This window comes from Oratosquilla oratoria, chromosome 26 (genome assembly GCF_046742065.1).
Source record: "Oratosquilla oratoria isolate Oo_2021 chromosome 26, ASM4674206v1, whole genome shotgun sequence".
In the NCBI taxonomy this organism is placed as follows: domain Eukaryota; kingdom Metazoa; phylum Arthropoda; class Malacostraca; order Stomatopoda; family Squillidae; genus Oratosquilla; species Oratosquilla oratoria.
Window position 1 is genome coordinate 1492110 of NC_134802.1, and position 24428 is coordinate 1516537.

At 40.5% G+C, this 24428-nt stretch overlaps 1 protein-coding gene across 1 annotated transcript in view; it reads left to right on the plus strand.

The window, feature by feature from the left end:
- Positions 1–24428, plus strand: part of BicD (Microtubule-associated protein Bicaudal D) — a 327397-nt gene that overhangs the window by 176459 nt on the left and 126510 nt on the right. Inside the window, exon 8 of the mRNA XM_076209252.1 lies at positions 21614–21723. Coding sequence (XP_076065367.1) covers positions 21614–21723 — 110 coding nt within the window. The remainder of the gene's footprint in view (positions 1–21613; positions 21724–24428) is intronic.

Here is a 24428-nt window from a genome sequence, read left to right on the forward strand (position 1 = left end):
TTGCATCGTCTGCAAAGAAGCTCATATAGCTTTCAATTCCTTCATCCATATCATTAATATATATAGCAAACATTATTGGGGCCAGGACTGTTCCCTGCGGGACACCGCTTATTACTTCATTCCATTTTGAGTGCTGGTCTCTTATCACTACTCTCATTTTTCTTTGTTGCAAAAAGTCTTCCATCCAATTTAGTAATTTACCTTGTATTCCTCCTTCAGATTCTAGTTTCTTAACCACTTCAGTACGGGACTTAAATCTCGCGGGCAGCAGCCAATGCCAGCCGTATGACGTAACGAAATAATATTCGCATCATAAAATATAGTCGCCGCATATATCGATCGTTCTCTCTTTCACCCGCGAATTTTGAAAACCACAGAGAATGGGATTCAGGGCGCATTTGGGAGAATGTAAAAACACAGGGGCGACTACAATAAATATAATCAAGACGCCGATATGGCAGCGTCGCGAATCCACTTGCTCCTCATGACGCCTACGTGTGCGGCACCGTATGGAAGGGGTTAAGCAACTTCTTATGTGGTACTTTGTCAAAAGCTTTTTTTAGGTCTAGAAATGCACAATCAGCCCATCCATCTCTTTCTTGTATTATATCTATTAGCCTTGAATAGAAACATATTAAATTGGTGATGCATGATCGTCCTTGTCTGAATCCAAATTGCCTTGGATTTAGTACGTTGTTTTTTTCCAAGTATTTTACCCATCTATTTTTGATAATTCTTTCACAAATTTTTGCTATTGTACTTGTTAGAGAGACTGGTCTATAGTTGGTAGGTTCTTCTTTATTTCCTCCTTTATATATAGGTACTATATTTGCTTTTTTCCAATCTTCTGGAACTTTTCCTTCTTTCAAGGAACTGCTTATTATGCTATGTATTTTGTCTACCAGTTCATTCCTGCATTCTTTCAGAATCCAGTTTGCTATTTCATCTGGTCCATGCGATTTTCTGACATCAAGATTACTCAAGTGTATCAATATTTCATTCTTTGATACTTCTATTTTTTCTATAGGGGGGACTTTCTCTTTCCATTCAATCTCTTCAGGTTGTATGTTCTCCCTTGTAAACACTGATTTAAAATGTTTGTTCATAATTTCCGCCATTTCCATTTCCTCAGTGTATTCAACTCCCCCTTGTCTTAATTTCTCCAAGTCCTGTTTGTTTTTCAGTTTATTGTTTACAAATCTGTAGAATAGTTTTGGTTGATCTTTACATTTTTCTATGACGTCTTTTTCATATTTTCTCTTTTCCTCTCTGCACGTTTGTACATATTCATTTCTATAACTGGTATATATTTTCCATTTTTCAGGTTTTCTGTCTTTTTTCCATCTGATCCAGGCTTTGTCTCTTTTGTCTTTTAACTCCCTACAACTTTTGTTGTACCAGCATTTTACATATTCTTTTTCTTGTTTTTGTCTTGGGACATACTTTTCCACTCCTTTTTTGTAAATTTTTGTCAAAATATTCCATTTCTTTTCCACTGATGTTTCTTCTTTGTATATTTCTTCCCAGTTTTCTTGTTGAAAGAATTCTCTTATTTTATCAAAGTTTGTTTTTTCATGCATCATTCTTCCTTTTCTATATTGTTCATTTCTTTTCATATATTTTTCTTCATTAAGTTCCAGTTCAATCAATATGTGGTCACTTTTACCTATTGGTGTTTTATATTCAATCTTGTCCACTATTCTAGGTTCAGATGTAATTAATAAGTCTAGTCTCGATGGTTCTTCATTTCTATACCTAGTGTTCTCCTGTATCCATTGTGTCATTGTGTGGTCAATAATCATCTCAAGTAGAGCGTTTCCCCATGAGTCGTCTCCACCCTTTACTGTCATTTCTTCCCAGCAGATTTCTTTGCAATTAAAGTCGCCCATTATAACTATTCTTCCTCCATCTTCCATTATTTTATTTAATGTTATCTTTGTGTCCTCTAACATACTTTTATGTTCACTCTCCTCCCATGAGGCTGTTTTTGGAGGCACATAATTTATCACAAATTTTCTGCTCTTCTTATCTCTGTCTTCCACTTCTATCATAATCATCTCTACTGTATTCTTTCCATATATGACACCTTTCACGTTTATATCCTTCTTAGTCAGGAACATAACTCCACCCCCTTGCTTTTTCTCTCTGTTTCTAATCCAATAATTGTATGCATCATGTCCTACACTGTTGGGTGGTAGTGTGCCTTTTAATTTTGTTTCTACAATTCCCATTATGTCCGGTTCTTTTTCTTTCAAATAATCATTCAGCTCATTCAATCCTGTTATTAATCCATCTATATTTGTGTAAGACACTCTTAGTTTTCTGCCACTTCCATTGTGTTCTCTGTTTCCCTTATGTTTTTCTTTTGTATGTCGAACTTCCTTAGTTTCATGTTCACTACTCTCCAATAGAATCTCTCTTTCTCTGACTCCGTTCTGTTCTCGTTTTTTGCCTTAGCTTCCAGTCTTTTCTGCTTTTCTTCCTCTCTTTCCTCTTTATTCATTTCTCTTTTTATCCATATCTTTTTGTATTGTTCACTTGTTGCTAGTTTCCCTGTTTTGGATAAGATATTCTCTGCCGTTGTTTGTGACCTGAATTTAATCTTAATTGGTCTGGTCTTATCTGTGCTATACTTTCAGAGTCTAAATTTCTCTTTGATTTGTTTCATAATTTCTGGTTCATCTTCCTGAACTGATTCTAGTAATTGGCTTACTTTTTCATTTTCCTCTTTGATTCTTGTGGTTCTATCTGGGTTGTGTTTCTCTTCCATTCCTAATATAATTATACATTTCTTCTTGTCTGCTAAATCTCTTACTATATTCTCTTTTTGTCTCATCACTTTAATAACTGAGTCTTCAGTATGTTCTTTCAATTGCTGTTTGACTATGTCAGTGAATGAAACCTTATTTCCTTCATGGGTTTTCTTCCAATTTTTAGTTTCTTTAGCTATTGTCTCTCTGTTTTCTTTACTATTCTTCTTCAATTCCTCATTCTCCACCTTTACTTCTCTTAACTGTCTTTTTAGGTCTTCTATTTCATCAGTTAAGTTTTTATTCGCCTTTTCTAGTTCTTCCAATCTTTCAACCCTTTGTAAAATGGTGTTCATATGACCTAACCTACTCTCCAAGTCCTCGATCACCTTATCAACCTTCTTCTCTAGTCTTGTCAGTCGGGGGGGGTTTGTGTCCCCCCCACTCTCTTTAAATCCCTTGAAAATATTCTCATCACTTTCTACTGTATTGTTCCTATCTATACTTCTAATCTTTACATTCTTATTAGACATTCCGTCGTCCTCCAGCTCGTCTTGCGGTCGCTTGTTTACTTTTCTGCGGTCTGTTAGGGCCAAGTCCTCTACTTCTTCATTTCCTTCCATTTCCCCAGCAATCCCTCCCCTTTTCCTCTTTCCTTACTTTCCCACTACCCCACGAGCAATTTCCCCCCACCCTGTAAATACAAAAAGGCACTTCTCTTTGCGTTGGGATCCACAATCGGCACTTTTCTTCAGAACGTTCTTCAAGCCGTCCGTTCGTTGAAAGTGTGTGTGTGTGTATTTACCTAGTTGTATTTTACGGGACGAGAGCTATGCTCATAGTGACCTGTTTTTGTATCTCTCCACATCCAGTTTATTCTTAAAATCGTGTATAGTTTTGGCACTCACTGTTTCTCTGTTTAGTTTGTTCCAGACATCAATTACTCAATGTGGGAAGCTATTCTTTTTCAAGTCTCTTCTGTAACTGTCCTTTAGCTTCTTTTCGTGTCCTCTTGTTTCTCTTCTGTCCCACTTTAATAAGTCATCTCTATCGAGAATTTCCATCCCTTTCATAATTCTGTAAATGGTCAACAAATCACCTCTTTCTCTTCTCTGTTCCGGTGTTGATAGATGTAATTTATCTAATTTTTGTTCATTTGTCAAATTTTATAGTGTAGGTGCCATTATTGTTGCTGCTCTTTGGATTCTTTCTAATTTTCTTATGTTCTTTATTGTGCGAGGTGCTCATAGTGTTGCAGCATAATCTAGGTCTTATTAGTGTAACCACCATTTTCTTTACCATTTCTTCATCCATGTAGTCAAAGGCCACTTTCATTGATCTTAATAAGTTAAAAGTCTCTCCAAATAATTTATTGACATGTTTATCAGGTGTCAAGTCACTTGAGATGATCACTCCTAGGTCCCTTTCTGCATTGACTTTTTTGACTTCCTTGTTTCCAATTTTATATTGACCCAATATTCTATTTTTGCTTTTTCCAAATTCCATTATACTACATTTCTTAATGTTGAAGTATCTCACATCTGTGACTCCATTCCCATATTTTGTCTAGGTCTTCTTGTAGCGATCTACAGTCTTCTTCTGTTCTTACTATTTTGAGTAATTTGGCATTGTCAGCATAGAAGTTCATGTAACAATTTACTCCCTCATCCATATAATTTATATACAGTATATATACATACATATACCAAGGCTTTTTCTACCTTACAAGGGAGGTAGCCAAAAAGGAAAAGGCATAAAAATTATTCCCACCCATTCCATCCCTGAATACACTCCACACCCCTCCACCCTCCCTCTTATCTTAGCACCTCCTGGATGACGGGTCATCCCTGCACCTTGTCCATTGCCCTAGGTCAGAAGCAGTGTTGCAAGACAACACATCCACAGCAAGGCCGCTTCATTAAATCAGCGACCCCCCCTCTCCGTCTCCCCATGCATAAAAGGAGAAGACGGGGAGAAATCCCTTTGGGCTGCGTCAAATTTTGCTCACACATACTACCTCACCCCCCATCCCCCCACCCATTCCACCTCATGCATTACAACATCATCCATATACAACCATTCTCCATTCACCCCTGTCTTCTGTCCTCTCCTGTCCTTCCTCAACAGACATTCCCCTCTTCCCCAAAGCCCCCTTCACCCCATCCATCCACCTCATCCTAGGACGTCCCTTCATGTTCACCCCTTCTCCACATCTGCCTTCCATACCTCTTTTACTAGTCTTTCTTCACTCATTCTTTCCAAGTGTCCAAACCATCCTAATACTCTTTCATCAACCCTATCTCCCAACTCCCTTTCAACCCCTGTTCTCCTCCTCACCTCATTTCTCACCCTATCTATCCTAGTAACCCCCATCATACTTCTCAGACACCTCATCTCAAACATATTCAAACTCCTTCTTTCTTCCTCTCATATGTTCCATGTTTCTGCCCCATACAGTGCTGTTGGCACAATCACTCCTTCATACAGTCTCCTCTTAGCATCCATTCCCAAATGTCTATTCCTCATTACACTTTTAAATCCACCAAGGCATATACTTGCTTCTCTCAGTCTACATTCTACCTCCACCTTCACTCCACCTGTTCCTGCCACATTGCACTCAAGTATCTAAAACTATCCACTTCCTCCAGTCACTCCCCTTTAATGCTCACTTCCTGTCTACTGCCACTTTCACCCCTTGTACATCTCATCACCTTACTTTTACCCACATTTATCTTCAGCTTTCTTCTATCACACACTCTCCCAAACTCTGTCACCAACTTCCTCAATCCCTCCTCCGATCCTGCCACAAGCGCAGTGTCGTCCACAAACAACAGCTGGCTCACCTCCCACTTTTCTCCATTTTCTTTAACCATCTCCAATCCCTGACCCACTACCCTTTCATTTACCTCTCGCACTACCCCATCCATGTATAGGTTGAACAGCCAGGGCGACATAACGCATCCTTGACGAAGTTCCACCGTTATCTCGAACCACTCACTCTCTCCATTTCTAATCCTGACACAAGCTCTACTTGTATCAGGATTTATATATATGGCAAACATTAAAGGAGCCAATACAGAGCCTTGCGGGATGCCACTCTTCACATCTTCCCAGTACAAATATTTGTCTCTAAGTACCACTCTTATTTTTCTCCCACTTAAGAAATCCTTCATCCATTCCAGTAGCTTACCATGTATTCCTCCTATTATTTCAATTTTTCTTATTAATTTTTTATGTGGTACTTTGTCAAATGCCTTCTGCAAGTCCAAGAAAGTGCAATCTGCCCAGCCATCTCTTTCTTGTATTATCTCAATGAATCTTGAGTAAAAGCATATTAAGTTTGTGGTACACAATCTTCCACTTCTTAAGCCAAATTACCTAGTTGTATTATACGGGAAGGGAGCTATGCTCGTGGTGACCCATCTTTTTATCTTTCAGCATCAAGTTTTTTCTTAAAATCTTGAATAGTGTCTGCAGACACTGTTGCCTTATCTAATTTATTCCAGGTATCCACCCCCTCTCTGTCCCCCCATGCATAAAAGGAGAAGACGGGGAGAAATCCCTTCGAGCTGCGTCAAAATTTGCTCACACATACTACCTCACCGCCCATTCCACCTCATGCATCACAACATCATCCATATACAACCATTCTCCATTCACCGTCTGTTGAGGAAGGACGGGAGAGGACTGAAGATGGGTGAATGGAGAATGGTTGAATATGGAGGATGTTGTGATGCATGAGGTGGAATGGGCAGGGGGATGGGGGTGAGGTAGCATGTGTGAGCAAATTTTGATGGAGCCTGAAGGGATTTCTCCCTGTCTTCTCCTTTTATGCATGGGGGGACAGAGAGCGGGGGTCGCCGATTTAATGAAGCGACCTTGCTGTGGATGTGCTGTGTCTTGCGACACTGCTTGTGACCCAGGGCAGTGGACAAGGTGCAGGGATGACCCGTCATCCAGGAGGTGCTAAGATGAGAGGAGGATGGAGGGGTGTGGAGTGTATTCAGGGATGGAATGGGTGGGAATGGTTTTATGCCTTTTCCTTTTTCGCTACCTCCCTTGTATGGGGGAAAAAGCCTTGGTATATGTATATATGTATGTATCCACCACTCAATATAGGATTTTTTTTTTTTTTTTTTTTTTTTTTTTTTCCTCCAGATCTGCTCTATAGTTATTCTTTTTTAGTTCTTTTCATGTCCTCTTATTTTTCCATTCTCCCCATTCAATAAATCATCTCTAGGATTTCCATTCCTTTCATGATTCTATAAATAGTTAGTAGATCTCCTCTTTCTCTTGTTCCAGAGTCGGTAGTATGTTTATTTACCTAGTTGTATTTTGCGGGAGGAGAGCTATGCTCGTGACTCTCAGTTGTATCTCTCTACATCCAGTTCCTTCTTAAAACCATTTATAGTTTTAGCACTCACTGTTCCACCTTTCAATTTGTTCCATGGAGCTATTACTCTTATGTGGAAAGCTCTTCTTCTTCTTTTTCTTCTTCTTCCTCCAGATCTCTTCTGGAACTGTCTTAAGTTTCTTCTTGTGTCCTCTTGTATTTCTTCTGTCCCATTTTAGTCGGTCATCCCTGTGAAGGATTTCCATCCCTTTCATAAATCTGTAGATGGTTATCAAATCTCCTCTTTCTTTTCTTATTCTAGAGTTGATAAGTTTAGTTTGTCCAATTTTTTTTGTATGTCAACTTGCAAAGTGTTGGTGCCAACTTTGCCATTACTCTTTGTTTTTGTTTTGTTTTTTTAACTAGGTATACATAGACGCAGCATATTCCAATTTCGGTCTTACCAGTATAACTAGTATCTTTACCATTTCCTCATCCATGTAGTCAAAGGCCACTTTCATTGATCTTATTATGTTGTAAGTTTCTCCAACTATTTTGTTTACATGTTTGTCCGGTGTCATGTCATTTGAGATAATTACTCCTAGGTCCCTTTCTGAGTTTACTTTTGTGACTTCCTTTGTACCAATTTTGTTTTGACCCAATATTCTATTTTTCCTTTTCCCAAATTCCATTATACTGTACTACATTTCTTAATGTTGAAATTCACTTAGTTCTTTATACAGTGGTACCTCTATTTACATGATTAATCTGTTCTGTACGCCTCTGTGTAAATAGAAATTTACGTAAATGGAAATGCTATTTCCTATTGAAATCAATGTTAATTCAATTAATCCGTTCCCAACCTCGAAAAAGTCTACTTTTTTCCTCTGATATGATGAAGCCTGTCACCAAACAGACAAAAATAGGTATGATTATGATGTTCCTGTAACATTAATGCCAAAAAATCAATGTTGAAGACCACGTACAAGGTAGAAAATATAGTGAAAAAAGTGATCTTTCGTACCTACTGATGGTAAGGCTTTCAGCTGGTGTAGGGGGATGGGAGTGAGGAGGTGGTGGAGTGGTGGTGGCTTACTGACCCCCCTCTGAAGGAGGAGGCTCCTTTAGCAGGAGCGGCACCCTCATCAGGGCACTGTCGTTTGGCACGAGGCTGGAAGAACTCTGTGATGGTTGCTTGCCGGCAACATGTGTGCAGGATTTGGCAGTAGTGAGGCATGACCAGTTCATTGAACTGGCCTGCAACACAGCTCTTAGTGTCTGGTCCGGATGTGTGACCTCCATGAAATCGTAGAGCTTCCTCCACATTACACAGGCCTCCTTCACCTCCTCCATGATGGGGCCCTGAACAAGATCGTCATCTCCCTCAACCTCTTGCTGTTCCTGGGCCAGTTTGGTAACTTGCTCCTGATGCAGCTCCTTCAGCTCCTTGGTGGTCAGTTCATCCTTGTGCTCCCCTATAACTCCTTGACATCCCTGTCTTCCATCTCCAGGCCCAGGGCCCTCCCTAGTGCAACAATGTCTGAGGTGTCCGATGGACCAGCAGGCTCAAACGCCTCGAAGTCCCACTCCCTGTCAAATGATGGCCAAAACTTCTTCCACTCTGCCTGTAGAGTCCTGATGGTAACCTGCTCCCAGCTCTTGCTAATCATCTTGACACAGTGCAAAATGTTGAAGTGGTACTTCCAAAATTCTCGCAGGGTTAGGTCTGTGTCAGTGGTAGCGTTGAAGCAGTGTTCAGAGCATGCGTGTACAGCTTCTTGAAATTAGAAATGATCTGCTGGTACATCGGTTACAGAATGGAGGTGGTGTTTGGATGCAGTAATTTAATTGTGATGAAATCCGGGTCTTGGGGAAGATGTGCCTGCATGATGAGGGGATGTGCTGGGGCGATATCCAGTAGCAGGACGCACTTCAGTGGCAGTCCATTCCCCTGCAGAAACTTCTTTATCTCAGGGCCGTATGCCCCTTCGAGCCACCCTGACAGAGCTGTCGGGTTGCCCACACCTTTGGATTGGAATGCCACATCACTGGAAATCTTTTCAGCACGTTGCCCGTCTTGAATGCTCGTGGTGTCACTGAATGATACACTATGAGCGGCATGATCTTGCAGTCACCACTCGCATTAGCACACATCACTGTAAGTCTTTCATAGGCTTATGCCCTGGAAAAGCTTTCTCCTCAGCAGTAATGTAGGTGCTGTTAGGCATCCTCTTCCAAAAGAGCCCTGTTTCATCACAATTAAATACCTGCTGTGGCATATGACCCTCACGATGCACCAGCTTGAGGTAGGAGCACGTCGCTTCCCAGCCTGCGAGTCTCCTCCCTTGTATATTGGTACAATATATGCATTTTTCCAATCTTGTGGTGCTTTTCCTTCTTTGAGTGAGAAGTCACTTATCTTGTGTATTTTATATGTAAGTTCATCTATACATTCTTTCAATATCCAGTTTGCTATTCTGTTGGGCCCATGTGACATTCTGATGTCAAGGTTCTTTATTTGGTTCCTTATTTTTTTCTGTGTCACCGTTATTTCTTTCATTTTGGGGGATCCTTCTCACTGTCCTTCATCCCACATTTGTGAGCTTTCAATAATAAATAGACTAAGTGTCTGGTCATTACTTCAGCCATTTCTACATCCTCTATATATTCTTTGTTTCCGTCATGCAGTTTTACTATTTCATGTTTGTCTTTTAGTAGTCAAAGGCCACTTTTATTGATCTTAATAAGTTAAAAGTCTCTCCAATTAATTTATTGAGATGTTTATCAGGTGTCAAGTCACTCCTAGGTCCCTTTCTGAATTGACTTTTTTGACTTCCTTGTTACCAATTTTATATTGACCCGATGTTCTATTTTTGCTTTTTCCAAATTCCATTATACTACGTTTCTTAATGTTAAAGTTCATTTCACACCTCTAACTCCATTCCCATATTTGGCTAGGTCTTGTAGCGATCTGCAATCTTCTTCTGTGCTTACACTCTTGAGTAATTTGGCACTTTCAGCAAAGAAGTTCATGTAACACTTCACTCCCTCATCCATATCATTTAAATATATGCCAAACATTAAAGGAGCCAATACAGAGCCTTGCAGGATGTCACTTATGACATCTTCCCAGTTCGAATTTTTGTCTCTTAAGTACCACTCTCATTTTTGTCCCACTTAAGAAATCCTTCATCCACTCCAGTAGCTTACCTTGTATTCCTCCTATTTTTTCAATTTTACTTATTAACTTTTTATGTGGTACTTTGTCAAAAGCTTTTGGCAAGTGCAAGAAGGCGCAATCTGCCCTGCTATCTCTTTCTTGTATTATCTCAGTTAATCTTGAGTAAAAGCATATTAAGTTTGTGGTACATGATCTTCCACTTACAAGGGAGGTAGCCAAAAAAACAGAGGCATAAATACCATTCCCACCCATTCTATCACTAATACACTCCCCTCCCCTCCACCCTCTACCCTCCCTCTTATCTTGGCACCTCCTGGATGACAGGTCATCCCTGCATCTTGTCCACTGCCCTGGGTCAGAAGCAGTGACTCAAGACACAGCACATCCACAGCAAGGCTGCTTCATTAAATTGGCGAGCCCCCCCATCTGTTCCCTCATGCAGAAAAGGAGAAGACGGGAAGAAATCCCTTCGGGCTGTGTCAAATTTTTCTCATACATACTACCTCACCCCACATCCCCCCATCCATTCCTCCTCATGCATCACATCATCCATATACAACCATTTTCCATTCACCCCTGTTATCTGTCCTCTCCTGTCCTTCCTCAACAGACATTCCCCTCTTCCCCAAAGCCCCTTTCACCCCATCTATCCATCTCAACCTAGGTCGCCCCCTCATGTTCACTCCCTCCACATCTGCCTTCCATACCTCTTTTACTAGTCTTTCTTCACTCATTCTTTCCATGTGTCAAAACCATCCCAATACTCTTTCATCCACCCTATCTCCCAACTCCCTTACCACCCCTGTTCTCCTCCTTACCCCCTCATTTCTCACTCTATTCTAGTAACCCCCCAATCATACTTCTCAGACACCTCACCTCAAGTACATTCAAACTCCTCTCTTCCTCTCATATGCTCCATGTTTCTGCCCCATACACTGCTGTTGGCACAATTACTCCTTTATACAATCTCCTCTTAGCATCCATTCCCAAGTGTCTATTTCTCATTACACTTTTTAATCCACCAAGGAATTTACTCGCTTCTCTCAATCTACATTCTACCTCCACCTCCACTCCTTCCTTTCCTGCCACATTCGCCCCCAAAGTATCTAAAACTATCCACTTCCTCTAGTTACTCTCCATTAATGCTCACTTCCAGTCTGCTGCCACTTTCACCCCTTGTACATCTCATCACCTTACTTTTACCTAAATTGTTGAGGGTTTAATATTTTCTTTTCTTCCAAGTGTTTGATCTTCTTTGTATCCTCCTTTATATATTGGTACTATGCATCTTTTCAATCTTGCGGTACCTTTCCTTCTTTGAGTGAAAAGCTATTATTTTGTATAATTTGTGCATCAGTTTGTACACTCTTTCAGTATCCAGTTTGCAATTCCATCCGGTCCATGCGATTTCCTAACATCTAGGTTTTTTATTTGGTCTCTTATTTCTTTCTGTGTTAACTTTATTTCTGTCATTTTAGGGGGGTCTTTCTTGTTGTCCATCTTCCCAAATTTGTGAGCTCTCAATTGTAAAAACAGACCTGAAATGCCTGATCATAACTTCTGCCATTTCTGTGTCATCTATATATTCTTTATCTCCACGCAATTTTACAATTTCATGTTTGTCCTATAATTTATCACTTACATATCTTTAAAAGAGTTTAGGTTGATGCTTACATTTGTCTATAATATCTTTTTCATAATTTCTTTTTCTTTCCTGTGTATATTCACATATTCTTTCCCAAGTTTTATATATGTTTCCAGGCGTTGTCTCTTCTGTCTAGCCTCGCTGCACCTTTTGTTATACCAACATTTTATATAGATCTCTTTTTGCTTCTTCTTTGGTACATGGTTATCAATTCCTTCCTTGTACTTTTCTTTGAATATGCTCCATGTGTCTTCCATCTTTGTTTCCTCTTTAGAGAATTTATCCCAGTTTGTGTTTTGATTTTTTTTTCTTACATACATGCATATACCAAGGCTTTTTCCCCCTTACAAGGGGGGTAGCCAAAAAGGGAAAGGCATAAAATCATTTCCACCCATTCCATCCCTGAATACACTCCACACCCCTCCACCCTCCCTCCCATCTGAGCACCTCCTGGATGACGGGTCATCCCTGCACCTTGTCCACTGCCCTGGGTCAGAAGCAGTGTCGCAAGACACAGCACATCCACAGCAAGGCCGCTTCATCAAATCAGCGACCCCCCCCTCTCCGTCCCCCCATTGCATAAAATGAGAGGACGGGGAGAAATCCCTTTGGGCTGCGTCAAATTTTGCTCACACATACTACCTCACCCCCCATCCCCCCACCCATTCCACCTCATGCAATCACAACATCATCCATATACAACCATTCTCCATTCACCCCTGTCTTCTGTCCTCTCCCGTCCTTCCTCAACAGACATTCCCCTCTTCCCCAAAGCCCCCTTCACCCCATCCATCCACCTCATCCTAGGACGTCCCCTCATGTTCACTCCCTCCACATTTGCCTTCCATACCTCTTTTACTAGTCTTTCTTCACTCAATCTTTCCAAGTGTCCAAACCATCCTAATATTCTTTCATCAACCCTATCTCCCAGCTCCTTTTCCACCCCTGTTTTTTTCTTAGTTTTACAAAATCCATTTTGTTGTACATTAAGGGGACCGGCTGGTCAAGAATCGATGAAAATTGGGGAAAAAAATGAAAAACTGGGAAAAAAAATTCTACATCTGCGTATGGCAATCGACAGTCTGTATGTGGAGTATTTAATCAAAATTCGCCTTATTTTCATAGTTATGGCAAATAAACCCCCTCCTCCCCCCAACTCGACCCCATCTCGGCCCTATGATACGTATTGGTCACTACAATATATATATTATTGCAATAAATAACAATAATTTGTAATGATTGAGTGCTATTCCTAGTGACTTCTGGCAACTCTGTCTCTGTACCAGAGGTTATATATAGACCCCAGAATGGGTAGATGCCTCAGAAAGCGATAAACAGTAGACAAAAATTGAGTGATATGCTCCACTGCAAGCCACCATCAATCCTTTTGTCATTTGACAAGCTGTTATACTATTTTTGAGATGCCATGTCCTCGCAAGCAAACCAAACACCTTCAGGAAGCTAGGAAAAGGCAAGAATTACAAAGTAAGCAAGCTATGACACCCTAATGTCTAAAATGCAGGTGGGGACCAGGAGCCAGAAGACAGAGAATTATATGACTGGACATCAACATATATGACTGAATATGAATAAATTTTATTCTAAATATCATCAACATTCAAGCCTAAAAAGCTAAATAAGGAAATGCCATGATATCCCTTATTTATATTAGTATGTAGGGGTTCAAAGTTAGTGAAAACTTTGACGGCCCGTATCTCAAAATCTAAGTTTTATACCTTCAAACTTCTACTCCTCCATAACTTCCTAATCAATTTCAATGAAAATTCACACATAATATGTCTAAATCTGCCTGATTGATGAAATAGAACATTTTTTTTTTAATATCTGAAAGGGTTAATCTTTGCATTTTTTTTTTTTCCCTATTTGAAGGGGGACGGGGTGGGAAAAGATATAAAAATTAAAATTCCACAAACTAATTACTTTAACTAAAATTTCTCTCTATTAGTTTGAAGGTCTGGATAAGGTCCTTCCACCATATTAATTTCATTCATGTAGAGCAATTATTATAGGAGGAGTAGTCATTTCAAAATTATCAATTTTTTTGAAAGGGAGATGGGGGGGCAAAACATGAAAGGGTTGCAGATTAGTTTTTTTGGGTTAGGAAAGATGTATATGGTGTCCTTAACTCCTGGCATAAATTTCTGTGCAATAACCCAATTAATAAAGATTTTCATCTTTTGATCAGCCGGTCCCCTTAAAGGGACCAGCTAATCAAAAGATGAAAATCTTTATTAATTGGGTTATTGAACAGAAATTTATGCCAGGAGTTAGGGACACCATGTACATCTTTCCTAACCCAAAAAAACTAATCTGCAACCCTTTCATGTTTTGCCCCTCCCCCCACCTCCCTTTAAAAAAACATTTGATAATTTTGAAATGGCTACTCCTCCTATAATAATTGCTCTACATGAATGAAATTAATATGGTGGAAGGACCTCATCCAGACCTTCAAATTAATAGAGAGGAATTTTAGTTTAAAGTTATTAGTTTGTGGAATTTTAATTTTCATATTTTTTCCCACCCCGTCCCCCTTCAAACTAATAGAGAGGAATTTTAGTTAAAGTTATTAGTTTGTGGAATTTTAATTTTTATATTTTTCCCCACCCCGTCCCCCTTCAAATAGGGAAAAAGAAAATTGGCAAAAATTAACCCTTTCAGATATTAAAAAAAACATTCTATTTCATCAATCAGGCAGATTTAGACATATTATGTGTGAGTTTTCATTGAAATTGATTAAGATGTTATGGAGGAGTAGAAGTTTGAAGGTATAAAACTTAGATTTTGAGATACGGGCCGTCAAAGTTTTTACTAACTTTGAACCCCTACATACTAATATAGATAAGGGATATCATGGCATTTCATTATTTAGTTTTTTAGGCTTGAATGTTGATAATATTTAGAATAAAAAAAATTCATATTCAGTCATATATGTTGATGTCCAGTCATATAATCTTCTGTCTTCTGGCTCCTGGTCCCCACCTGCATTTTAGGCAGGTTATTACATTAGGGTGTCATAAATGCCAACACTACTCATTGTTGCCAGGTTTTCGGTTGAATGTTCCAGGAGCATATTCTTTTAAACTTTTCTTTGTTTTTTTCACAGTTTTGGGTTTCTTCTTCCTCAGACTCATCAACTGTCTTTGATCTTATTACATCATTAGGGAGTGGTCAAGGGATGCAGAGCCTAATTTCAGGGTTTTCAATAAACTTGGCTGCTACATACATACATACATATACCAAGGCTTTTTCCCCCTTCCAAGGGAGGTAGCCAAAAAGGGAAAGGCATAAAAACACTCCCACCCATTTCATCCCCAAATACACTCCACACCCCTCCCACCCTTCCTCTCATCTGAGCACCTCCTGGATGACGGGTCATCCCTGCACCCTGCCCACCGCCCTGGGTCAGAAGCAGTGTCGCAAGACACAGTACATCCACAGCAAGGCCGCTTCATTTAATCGGCGACCCCCCCTCTCCGTCCCCCTTTGCATATAAGGCGAGGACGGGGAGAAATCCCTTCGGGCTGCGTCAAAATTTACTCACACATACTACACCCCCCCCACCCCCGCCCATTCCTCCTCATGCAGTCACAACATCATCCATATACAACCATTCTCCACTCACCTCTGTCTTCCGTCCTCTCCCTTCCTTCCTCAACAGACATTCCCCTCTTCCCCAAAGCCCCCTTCACCCCATCCATCCACCTCATCCTAGGACGTCCCCTCATGTTCACTCCCTCCACATCTGCCTTCCATACCTCTTTTACTAGTCTTTCTTCACTCATTCTTTCCATGTGTCCAAACCATCCTAATATTCTTTCATCAACCCTATCTCCCAAATCCTTTTTCACCCCTGTTCTCCTCCTCACCTCCTCATTTCTCACTCTATCTAGCCTAGTAACCCCCACCATACTTCTCAGACACCTCATCTCAAACACATTCAAACTCCTTCTCTCTTCCTCTCTTATGTTCCACGTTTCTGCCCCATACAGTGCTGTTGGCACAATCACTCCTTCATACAGTCTCCTCTTCGCATCCATTCCCAAATGTCTATTTCTCATTACACTCTTTAAACCACCAAGGCATTTACTCGCTTCTCTCAATCTACATTCTACCTCCACCTTCACTCCACCTTTTCCTGCTACACTTGCACCCAAGTATCTAAAACTATCCACTTCCTCCAGTCGCTCTCCCTTAATGTTCACTTCCAGTCTACTGCCACTTTCACCCCTTGTACATCTCATCACCTTACTTTTACCCACATTTATCTTTAGCTTTCTTCTATCACATACTCTCCCAAACTCTGCCACCAGCTTCCTCAATCCCTCCTCTGACCCTGCCACAAGCGCAGTGTCGTCCGCAAACAACAGCTGGCTCACCTCCCACTTTTCTCCATTTTCTTTAACCATCTCCAATCCCTGACTCACTACCCTAGTATTCACCTCTCGCACCACCCCATCCATGTATAAGTTGAACAGCCAGGGCGACATAACGCATCCTTGACGAAGTCCCACCTTTACTTCAAACCACTCACTCTCTCCATTTCTAATCCTAACACATGCTCTACTACTCACATAAAAACTCTTGACAGCTCCCAAAAGCTTTCCTCCTATCCCATAAATCTGCATAACCTCCCACAGTGCCTTTCTGTCTACCCTATCATAAGCCTTTTCCAGATCCATAAAAGCCCAAAAAACATCCTTCCCCTTTCCTATAGCTTTCTCACATATCTGTCTTACCACAAAGATCTGATCTACACAACCTCTACCCGTCCTAAATCCACACTGTTCCTCACCAATTACTCCTTCTGTTCCTCTCCTAATCCTCTCAATTAAGATTCTCCCATAAGCCTTCCCTACTACACTCAACAGGCTAATCCCTCTGAAACTACTACATTCACACTTGTCCCCTTTTCCCTTGTAAAGAGGAACTATACAGGCACTACTCCAGTCCTCCGGTACTCTACCCTCTCTCCAGCAAACATTAAATAACCTCACCAACCAGTCCACCATCACTGAACCTCCCTTTTTCAGACATTCTGCATGACATCCATCCAGACCAGGTGCCTTACCTGCTTTCATCATCTTTACAACTGCCTTCACCTCATCCTTCCTTATTTCTCCTCCATTCTCCTCACTCATCACTCTCATTTTCTTCGTATTTCCCACTGCAGCTATCTTTCCTTCCCTATCCTCCTTCACATTCAGCAACTCCCTAAAATATTCTGCCCATCTTCCCCTCACTGCCATCTCTTCCATTATCAACTCTCCATCTGTACCTTTTACCTTTTCTTCCCTACTTGATTCGCCTCCTCTTCCTCTCTTAATTTCTTTCCAAAACATCTTTTTATTACTTTCAAAATTTTCTGTCATACTCCTACCCCATTTCACATCTGCTCTCCTCTTTGCCTCCTTTACCTTTTGCTTTACTTCTCTTTTCTTTTCTTTGTACGTCTCGTATGACTCCCCTGTCCTCTTTTGTAACCAATCTGTGAATGCTCGCTTTTTCTCTTCTACAACCTTCTTTGTTTCCTCATCCCACCATTCACTACCCTTTCTTCTATTTCCCCCTGTCCTTCTTGTTCCACACACCATCCTTGCACACTTTAAGACTCCCTCCTTGAACCATCTCCATTCCTCCTCCACACCCATCTCTACTCTATCCTTTACTCCCTCCCACTCCTCCTTCAGCTTCTTTTCGTACTCCTTCTCCTTTTCCTTTTCATTCAAGGAGTTCACTCTAAGAACCTCCCTACCTTTTGTCCCTTTCCTCCTTCTCCATCTATCCTCCACTCTCAGCTTACCTTCCACCAAAAAATGATCTGATATTCCCCCACCCTCTCCCCTTAGCACATGTACATCCTTAACTCTTCCTATCATAATCCTATTTACCACTACATAATCCATTAGCGCTCTATCTACCACCCTTCCCTCCACCACCCTCTCCCATGTGTACTTATGCTTGACTTTCTTCCGAAACACTGTATTTGCTATCATCAAGTAGCATGCAGTCGATACTTTAGGGTCTATATGGGGCGCCCCTACGGACCAGAGCCACACATCATTTTGTCTATGATAGAAGAAATTCTGTTCATAGAGAAATGATGACACTTTTATACTACGACTGTCCCTCCGTTATGCTGTCCCCCAACCCCTTGTTGCTGTCCTGTACCATTTCTCTGAGTATTCTCTTTCTGATTGGGGGAATTCCCTGTGGTGGGGGAAAAGAATACTGCCACCAAGTTTCCCACTTGGATCGTAAGAGGCGAGAAGAAAGGGACGGGGAGAGGGACTAGGCATCCTTCTCCCTGTAGCCCCAAGGGGCAATATCCTAAAACGAAAAGGAAAGGCATAAGGGGTGCTGGAGGGCCTCGGGCCAGCACCCTAAAGTTTGGGTCTTTTAATGTGCGTGGATGTGGTACAGATGAGAGTAAAAGGGAAGAGATAGGTAGTATGTTTGTGAGAAGAAAGTTGGATGTGTTGGCTTTGAGTGAAACTAAGTTGAAAGGGAAGGGTGAGTGTATGTTTGGGAGTGTAAGTGGGAGGTTATCAGGAGTGAAGAGAGGGCGAGGGAGGGAAGGGGTGGCTATTCTAGTAAGTGAGGAGATAGGTAAAGGGGTAGTGGAGTGGAAGGAGGTTTCCTCAATGATAATGTGGATGAAGGTGAAACTGGGAAAGGAGATGTGGGTCTTTGTAAGTGCATATGGGCCGGGCAGTGAGAAGAGCATGGAAGAAAGGGAGGCCTTTTGGATAGATTTAAATGAGTGCATAGAGGGTTTAGGAAGAAATGTCAATGTAATAGTACTGGGAGACCTTAATGCTAGAGTGGGAAATGGTCCAATCGATGGAGTGGTTGGGAAGTGTGGAGTTCCAGGAAAGAATCGTAGTGGAGAGTTGATGGTGGAAATGTGTCTAGAAAGAGAGTTGATGATAGCAAATACTTGGCTGCTGATACCCAAAATTGTGATCTAGAATTGTTGCTTGGCACACAAACTGCAGTCTTGATGCCCCAGCAAACTTGGTCTTTTGAGCTCTCTTCGTCACAGTCTCCACTCGTTCCTCATCACGCAGCTTCCTCAGTCTTGTCCCCATCCTCTTCTGTACATGATTGATACATTCTAATTTGTTGACCTTGATGTTTTCGTAGGGGCTACGGTCATTATTCAGTGCACAAACTGCATTGTAGGCGCTGGAATCCCCATCTCCAGCAAAATTGACATATCGGAATCCTAGAGACTCAGACCGTGCAAACATTCTTGTAGCTCCTTCTTGTTCCATTCATCCATGCTGGGGTCTATATATAACCTCTGGTACAGAGACAGAGTTGCCAGAAGTCACTAGCAATAGCACTCGATCATTACAAATTATTGTTATTTATTGCAATAATATATATATTGTACTGACCAATATGTATCATAGGGCGAGATGGGGTCGAGTTGGGGGGAGGAGGGGGTTTATTTGCCATAACTACGAAAATAAGGCGAATTTTGATGAAATACTCTGCATACAGACTGTCGATTGCCATATGCAGATGTAGAAATTTTTTCCCAGATTTAAATTTTTTTTCCAAATTTTCATCGATTCTTGACCAGCCGGTCCCCTTAATCTTCCTTTTCTTTGTTTGTCATTCTTTCGTACATTGTTTTGTTCTTTTAATTTAAACTCTATTAGTATATGGTCATTCTTTCCAATTGATGTTTTATACTCCATTTTGTTCATGATATCTGGTTCAGAAGTTAATATCAAGTCTAGTTTCAATGGTTCCTCATTGTTTCTATATCTAGTATTTTCCTTAACTCATTGTGTTAAGGTGTATTCGATGGTCATATCCAGTAGAATGTTGCTCCAAAGTTCTTCTCCCCCTTTACTATCATTTCTTCCCAGATTATATCCTTTGCATTAAAATCACCCATAATTACTATGTTACCACCCTCTTTCAGTAACTCATTCAGCACATTCATTGTGTCTTCCAGTAATTTAGAATGAACACTATCAGACCAAGCCTGTGTTTTTGGTGGCACATACACTGCTACAAATTTTCTGCTTTTCATATTTTTGTTTACAACTTTAATCATAATCAGTTTCACATTATCTTTGCCTTCATTTATCTTTGTCACATTTAAACCCTTTTTTTGTCAATATCATGACACCTCCCTGTTTGTCTGTTCTATTTTTCGCCCAGTGGTTGTATAGACCTTGTCCCACCATACTTGTTGATAGAGGTTCTTTCAGTTTTGAGATGAAATGCCTGAGAAGTATGATAGGGGTTACTAGGCTGGATAGAGTCAGATATGAGGAGGAGAACAGGAGTGGAAAGGGAGTTAGGAGATAAGAGTTGATGAAAGAGTATTGCAATGGTGTGGACACATGGAAAGAATGAGTGAAGAAAGATTAGTAAAAGACGTATGGAAGACAGAGGTGAAAGGAGTGAACATGAGGGGGCAACCTGGGATGAGATGGATGGATGGGGTAAAAGTGGTATTGGGAAAGTGGGGAATGTCTGTTGAGGAAGGATGGGAGAAGACAGAAGATAGGGGTGAATAGAGAATGGTTGTGCATAGATGATGCTGCGATGTATGAGGGGGAGTGGGTAGGGGATGGGGTGGGTGAGAGATTACGTATGAAAAATAAATTGATTCAGCCCGAAGGGATTTCTCCTTTTTTCCTTTTCTGCACGAGGGGACAGAGAGGGGGGGGTCATTGATTAGTGAAGTGTCCTTGCTGTGGATGTGCTGTGTCTTGCAGCACTGCTTCTGACCCAGGGCAGTGGGCAAGATGCTGGGATGACTCATCATCCAGGAGATGCCAAAATAAGAGGGTGGGGGGGAGTGGAGTGTGTAGGGGATGGAATGGGTGGGAGTGGTTTTTATGCCTTTGTTTTTTTGGCTACCTCCATTGTAAGGGGGAAAAGGCCTTTAGTATATTTATTTATTTATTTATTCATTCATTTCCAATGGATTTCCATAAAAGTTGGCCCAGGTCATTTTTACACTGTCTACCATTTACAGGAAAATAATAGGGTCTAGCTTAATTATTTTGTTATGTGTGTACCGAAATCCTTAAGATGTTATGGGAGCCAATTAAGAAAAATTAAATGTCTAAAGATGGGAAGAAATACAGTTTTCCATATAGAATTAAGTGGAATATCTTGGATGGTGATATAGCCCAAGCTCAAACAATACAAGATTCAAATCTAAATATGATAATTGGAAATCAAGGATTAAGATGGAACTGTACATGAATTTGAGGCTAGTTATGAGAAGAAATTAGAGAATGTGGAGAAGGGACACAATGAGCATTGCTCCATTCTTGTATACTACAATAAGGTGAATACAGTTAGGTAAATTCCTCAATGAGGAGAGGTTTTACTCTAACATAGGCAAATGATGTGTGGCTTCAGTCTGTAGGGGCAAAGTAAAAGTCCCGAAGTCCCTGCAGTCAGCACCCTAGTATGTGTAAGAATAGGTTGGTATGGAGTATTATGTGGTGAATGGCATCCCTCATTCCCCAGTCCACCATCCTGTAAATTTGTGTAAATGGTGATTAAATGTATGTAGAATCTGATGTGCACTTTTTAAGCCAGTAAGGATGTACTGTTACCAGTTAATCCAGATAGAGATAGAACTTTGACTTTATTATTACAATTTGATGTTTGAGGATGTACTATTTTGTCAATTATTATTTCAGAATGTGGACAATGAAGAGAGATGTAATGATCTTGGCAGTGATGTAAACATTTTATGTCAAATGATGAATAGTAGGGAGACAGCATTTGCCATCATACAAAATGACCTAAGGTATGTTTTTCTTTTCTAATATTTATAGGAATGAGTTCTGTCATTTCACTCTTGTAAGAAAAATAATTTAATGTCAGCCTCAAAGTACTGGGGTATTGACTTGTTATATCTAGTCACACTTTAGTGACTTGTTGGGTGGCACTGTGGTGTAGGGGCACACTTTCTTGCTCTGTATTCAAGAAAAAATTATACATGTAGAGGAATGATTCTCTTGCTGTCCATCCTTTCTACTGCCTCTTTGACCCTGTCCTTTACTGATCCTATACCTTTGCCTATTCATTTTCCTATGTCACAGTGGTCAGAGCATGAAGTATGGTGCAGTACAATTTCTTTATCATAAATCATACATGCATATACCAATGGCTTATTCACTCTGACAAGGGAGGTAGCCAAAAATAAAGGCATAAAATCCACTCCCACCCATTCCAACCCCACATACTCCACTCCCACTCATCCCCCTCCCTCCCTCTTATCTTGGCTCTTCCTGGATGAGAGGTCATCCCTGCATCTTGCCCACTGTCCTGGGTCAGAAACAATATAGCAAGACATAGCACATCCACAGCAAGTCCACTTCATTTAATTGGTGAGCCCCCCCCCCTCTTTGACCCCTCATGCAGAAAAAGAGAAGGTGGGGAGAAATCCCTTTGGGCTGCATCAAAATATCATTCACCCATACTCCCTTCCCCATTCCCCACCCACTCCCTTCCATGCATCACAGTATCATCCATACACAACCATGAAAAATAGACACTTGGGAATGGATTCTAAGAGGATATTGTATGAATGAGTGATTGTGTGTAGGGCAGCTAAATAAAAGTTTATGAATCACTGCCATTGAAAAGCAAAATGTGTCAAAGCACCACAATATACACACACATGCATACAGTCAAAGTACCACACAAAAAATTAATAGGAAAATTAGAATCAATAGGTGGCATTGCAGGTAATTTATTAAAATGGATGGAAGACTTCCTGACTGGGAGAAAAATGAGGGTAGTAATTAGAGAAGAAATGATAACTGGTGTTCCACAAGGGTCAGTACTGGCTCCAATCATGTTTGCCACATACATAAACGACATGGACGAAGGAGTTGAATGTTATATGAATTTCTTCGCAGATGATCCAAAAATATTAAAGAAAGTATCAACAAATGAAGACTGTGCCTCAATTACAATCAGACCTGGACACAATCTGGAAATGGACTCAAAAGTGGGAGGTGACCTTTAATATCAAGAAGTGTAGCATAATGGAGTTTGGTAAAAACAAAAACAGAATTTTAAAAAATTACAAAATTGGTGAAAATGAAATAAAAAAAAGTGTATTCGGAAAGGGACCTTGGAGTGATAATCAGCAATGACATGACACCGGACAGACATATAAACAAAATAGTAGGTGAAACATACAACCTACTAAGGTCAATGAAAGTGGCATTTGAATACTTGGATGAAGAAATGATAAAAAAGATATTAGTCACATTGATTAGACCAAAACTGGAATATGCAGTGGTACTATGGACACTTCTTTTCTTTTCTTTTCTTTTTTTAGGAATTTCCCCTGTGGGGCTACAAGGAGAAGGATGCCTAGTCCCAATCTCCGTCCCTTTCTTCTCGCCTCTTACGATCCAAGTGGGAATACTTGGTGGCAGTATTCTTTTCCCCCACCATAAGGAATTCCCCCATCACAGAAAAGGAATACTCAGAGAAATGGTACAGGACAGCAACAAGGGGTTGGAGGACAGCATAACGGAGGGACAGTCATAGTATAAAAGGGAGGGTGGAGGGGTGTGGAGTGTATTCAGGGATGGAATGGGGTGGGAATGATTTTATGCCTTTTTCTTTTTGGCTACCCCCCTTGTAAGGGGGAAAAAACCTTGGTATATGTATGTATGTACTATGGACACTCAGTACTAAAAAGAATATAAGGAAACTAGAAAGAATACAGAGAGTAACAACAAAGTTGGCACCAGCTCTTTCCAATCTAACAAACGAACAAAGATTATCGAAACTAGAACTACCAACACTAGAGCAAAGGAGAGAAAGAGGTGATCTACTGACTACATATAGAATCATGAAAGGAGTGGAAATCCTTGACAGAAAAGATTGACTAAAAAATGACAATGGAAAAATAAGAGGTCATGAAAAGAAACTCAAAAAGGACAACTATAGAAGAGATAGGAAAAAGAATAACTTTCCACACAGAATGCTGGATATATGGAATAACTTAGATGAAAAAACAGTGTGTGCAAATACTATTCACGATTTTAAGAATAAACTTGATGCTGAAAGATACAAGGATGGGTCATCATGAGCATAGCTCCCTTCCCGTATAATACAACTAGGTAAATACTAGGAGGTAGAGTTACAACTAGACACCAAACCTTGAGTGGGCACAAAAACATACAGAAGCTCACTTGGTTCTCCCTACAGACTGTATCAGAATTGTAAATAATGCAATGACAATTATGAAATTAATATCCAACAAAATCTATGATAATTATATAAAGGGGGAAAACATGCATCTCATTGAACAGTATGTAAGTATAATACATAATTGTATGGTGCCACACCATTATATCGCTATGCCACCAGCACTGTGACCCCACTGAGCAAACAAGAAAAAAGAATGACCGAGGCAGATTGAAACATGAGATCAGAATGAAAAGAGGACTTTATGTAAATATAAAAAACAGGGAAACACACCTTAGA